At 52.8% G+C, this 4,023-nt stretch overlaps 1 protein-coding gene across 1 annotated transcript in view; it reads left to right on the plus strand.

Moving 5' to 3' along the window:
- LOC104548838 (agrin-like) overlaps positions 1 to 274 on the plus strand; it is a gene marked incomplete at its 3' end in the record, with an annotated part of 6,714 nt that extends 6,440 nt beyond the window's left edge. Inside the window, exon 2 of the mRNA XM_010195003.1 lies at positions 13 to 274. Within this exon, the coding sequence (XP_010193305.1) occupies positions 13 to 274 (262 nt within the window). The remainder of the gene's footprint in view (positions 1 to 12) is intronic.
- Positions 275 to 4,023: the final 3,749 nt, after the last annotated feature.

A 4,023-nucleotide genomic window follows, 5' to 3' on the forward strand; every position in this document is an offset into this window, starting at 1 on the left:
CTCTCCCTCAAGGTGAGAGTCTGGCGTTACCTGAAAGGCAAAGACATCGTCACTCACGAGATCCTCCTGGACGGTGGGAACAAGGTGGTGATCGGTGGCTTCGGGGACCCGCTGATCTGCGACAACCAGGTCTCGACGGGGGACACGCGGATTTTCTTCGTCAACCCGGCCCCGCAGTCGCTGTGGCCGGCGCACCGCAACGAGCTGATGCTGAACTCCAGCCTGATGCGGATCACGCTGCGCAACCTGGAGGAGGTGGAGCACTGCGTGGAAGGTGAGGATGGACCGCGGGGATGCTCCGGGCACGCGGATGCGACAGCGGCCAAGCCTTGGTGATGGGGTGGATCAGTGCTGTGCTGTGTCTAGGGTAGAGCCACGCTGGCATTGACCTTGTTCTCAGAGACAGTGATTGCAACCAAGCAAGGTTATTTTATGTTATTTTTGTGTTCCAGATTCGATGCAGGTTCTCAGTCTTCTCCACAATGTGGTTGGGAGCATCCCCACTGCAAGTCCTGTCCTATCATCAGCATGTGGCAGGCACTTACCAGGGACCTTAAAATGCTGACACCTGAGTTAGGTTTTCCTGTAGGTTTAGAGCTAATGAGTTAATGGGGTAATGCTGTGGTGAGGGCATATCCTTAGTGATAGTCACCCCGGCTTCCTTGCTTGCTGAGTCCTGCAGGGATCTGAGATCTGGGGGTGAAGCTTCTCCAAGGTATAACTGAATCAGAGGCGAGCTAAGGGATTTTGGGGGATATGAGTTGTGCTGTGGAGATGTTCCTCTATGGAGAGCAGATCTGGAGGGATTTGATGATTCTCCCTGTTGCCCAACCTCCTTGCAATCACACTTCTGTCTTAACCCATTACGCTTGTCCTGGTTCCAGTAAGAGCCCGTTGGGGAGCGCGGTGCCCCAAAAGCCCTTTGCTGGGGTCCGAAAGCAGATGGGTAAACAGGAGAAGGAATGCAGGAATTCTGCACGGACAACAAATAAACAGGCGGATTGGTCCCTCCTCCCCTCGGATGTGCAGAGGAGAGGCCATAACCCCTTTCTCCAGCTGCGAATGCGGACAGGGGTAAATGACCGAATTCTTGGGCTGGGAGAGAGCCAGTTCAGTGCAGGGCTTACGAGAGGCACCCATCTCCAGTGGTTTATTTGAAAATGGGTGGGACACTGGAGGTTTTCCACCTTTAAATATATATATATACATGTATGTATGTATGTATATGTGTATTTCATATTGCACTTGAAAGGTATCAGTCCTGCTCCTTCCTTGCACCCAGTGGAGAGGGAGGGAGGAGAAAGAGGAGTGTGTTTGTGATTGCTTTTGTTAAAGCTGAGCAAACATTGGGGAGAATTCAGTCTTCACTGGTTTACAGCAGACTGGGAAGGGCTGGAAAACAGCCTGCAGACAGCTTGTTGTGTGTGGTGGACCCCATTTCTCCAAACTGGTGGAGACCTAGCCATGCAGTGCTGTGGAGAAATGACCGAAGCAACCTTGAGTTATAGGTCATTGCGTGAATATCCTATAGGTTTGCTGTAGGGAGCAGGGAACAAATTGATCACTTAAAAACCTTGGTTTCCCATGAGCTTTCTCAAAGCTTCTGAGGTCTGTAAAAGTCCATTTCAGCTCGCCCTGCTTTTTTTTTCCTTGCAAAACCATACAAAACCAGGCATGAGAACCTGCCCCTGCCGCCCTGGGAACCTTTTCTGAGCCCCAGCTCTGAGAGCTGAGCTCCAGGACTTGTTTCCCATCAGCTCCGCACAGGAGGGTTCAAAGCAGAGCTGCCCAGGATGCTGCTCGTTGCTGTGCTTTTGAGTTGAAAAACAAACCTTTGAGAGCTTTTGCAGAAAGAATTGGAAGAATGGCGGCAGCTGAGTGGAAAAACATGAATGTTTTGAGTATTTTCATCTCCTGTTGCTCCGGCTCGGAAAAATCCTAGAGATCAAAATCTTTCCTGTCTGAGAGGGGAGTTCAAACCAGGGCATCTTAGTGGAACAGCTCAGGTTAGAGCAAAACCCGTGTGTTTTGATTTGCGCTTAATGATATTAAAAATACTTTGACCAGCTGTGTTTAAAATGTGAGGCTTCAGCGAAGCTCTGCAAATGGGCTCCAGGGCTGAGGGTGCCTGGAGGGCAGGTTTAGGTGAGGAAGAGGAGCAGCTCTGGGGCTTGCTGTCCTCCCCTGGCTCTCTCCACAGCTGACCGATCCCTCCAAGGCCTTTTCTCTGTGTCTGATTTCGCTTTGATCGCCGCCGCGCTTGAGGAAAACCCAGATTTCTGTGTGTGGCGTGGGAGGGGCTGCGCGGTGACTCCACGCTGGGTGGAAGGAAGTTCAGATTAAACCTTGGTTAATGAGAACCCAGGGCTCCTTTCAAGCAGCGCCTTGCTTGTGGCCTGATCTGCGTTAACGCTGGTGCAGTCACCCCGGCCGAGGCCGCTTCTGGAGACACGTGTGGACTTCGAACCTCCTGAGAAAAGGCGTGTACATTGGGTTTACTCCTTCCCATAATAAAGCCTGGCTGCTCCAGCTTGGGTTCGGCATCATCGGATGCTCCATATGTTTAAAAAAGTCGCTTAGCTCTTACTAAAACTGTTTCTCAGAGCTCTCCTCTGACTTTAACCTTATTAATTGTTATTAATGCATCCAGCCTTGGCTCGCCTGTATCCGCAATGGGACTGCATTGAAAGCATCTCTCTTTAAGTCACCCTGCCCGTTCTGTTTTCTCCTCTGCCTGTTCACTTTTTATTCCGTCCTCCCTTTCTTTTTAGGTCCCTGCCTCCGTAGAACTGAGGCGTTTTGTTCTTGTAAACCAGCCCATGCAAAATTCCCTTTTCAGGCTCCTCGCAGGCGTGCACAGTGGGCTCTTCTGGGCAGGGAAATCACTGGCAGGGGCTTGTGTTAGGTGATGCGGGCTGTGGTCACTTCCCATGCTCTGCGCTCTCTGCTGCCCTTCTCCACCCCTGCAATGATTTCCTCTTTGAATCCATCCCTGGCGTTTCTTTGTGCTTTGTAACAGGCGAGGGAGGGGGCTGGAAGGGGGTTGGCGTGTGGGTTTCTTCTTCTAAAGAGGAGGTTTTTTCCTTCCCCTCCTGTTTTTTGGCTCTGTTTTGAATCGAAGATAATGAGAACAGCGTCAACACCTCCGTCTCGGAGGGGGAGAGTTGGCCAGCAGCTGCAAAATGGGAGGAGAAAATCCACTCTGGATAATATAGGGGGGTCCTCCCTGCCCCCCTATCCATGGCTGGGGGCTGCATGGGTGCCAGGGTCAGCTCGTCTGGGTGCAGATGTCCCCTTGGGATGCCCCATCACAGACCACACTATGGAGAGCGCGGGACTTGCTGGTGGGCGAGCTGGTGGCACTTTGGGGACGGACGGAGCCGTGGCTGGTGCTGCAGGACCCCGCTTGCCCCGTCCTCCCATTGGGGTCTGCTTCTTCCCTCCCTTTGCGCAGTGGTAATGCAAAACGTCCCCTGGGTTGACGGCAGTAGCTGAGAGAGTGGATTTGTTTAGCAAATTCCTATGGAATTTTAATCTGGTGTGGGAGGCTGCTGGGCTGGGAAGGCTCCTTTGGCCCCGCTCCCCGCTCTGGCACGTCCTGCCGCATTTCTCGGCGGGATCGGCCCGGCTTTTCGGTCAGCGGCACAGAGCACGGAAGTCTCAGCAGTGCAGTTATGACAAGTGCTGAGCCCTGTGCTTGCCCTTGGATCTGCTTTTCCTTTGCTCTGCTGACAGCTTGGACCATGGCTCGCCGTCTGCTGCTGCTGCAGGCTCTGTGCTGTGTATTTCCCCATTGAACAGCTCGGTACTGATGAGTGCTGGTGCATCACCTCCTCTCTGGTGGGAGTGAATGCCCAGGGAAGCAATATTCTCCATGTTGCATCCTTTTTTGTACAGAGATGCGATGTGGGAGTGGGAATGGTATTATGAGTTCCCACAGGGGACCAGTTTGGAACGTATCTGTGTCCCTGCAGGCTCCTTTGGGTGCCTCCCGCTGCAGGATGCTCGCACAGCATCATCCCT

The sequence above is a fragment of the Mesitornis unicolor genome, unplaced genomic scaffold, assembly GCF_000695765.1.
Source record: "Mesitornis unicolor isolate BGI_N332 unplaced genomic scaffold, ASM69576v1 scaffold4840, whole genome shotgun sequence".
Classification (NCBI taxonomy): domain Eukaryota; kingdom Metazoa; phylum Chordata; class Aves; order Mesitornithiformes; family Mesitornithidae; genus Mesitornis; species Mesitornis unicolor.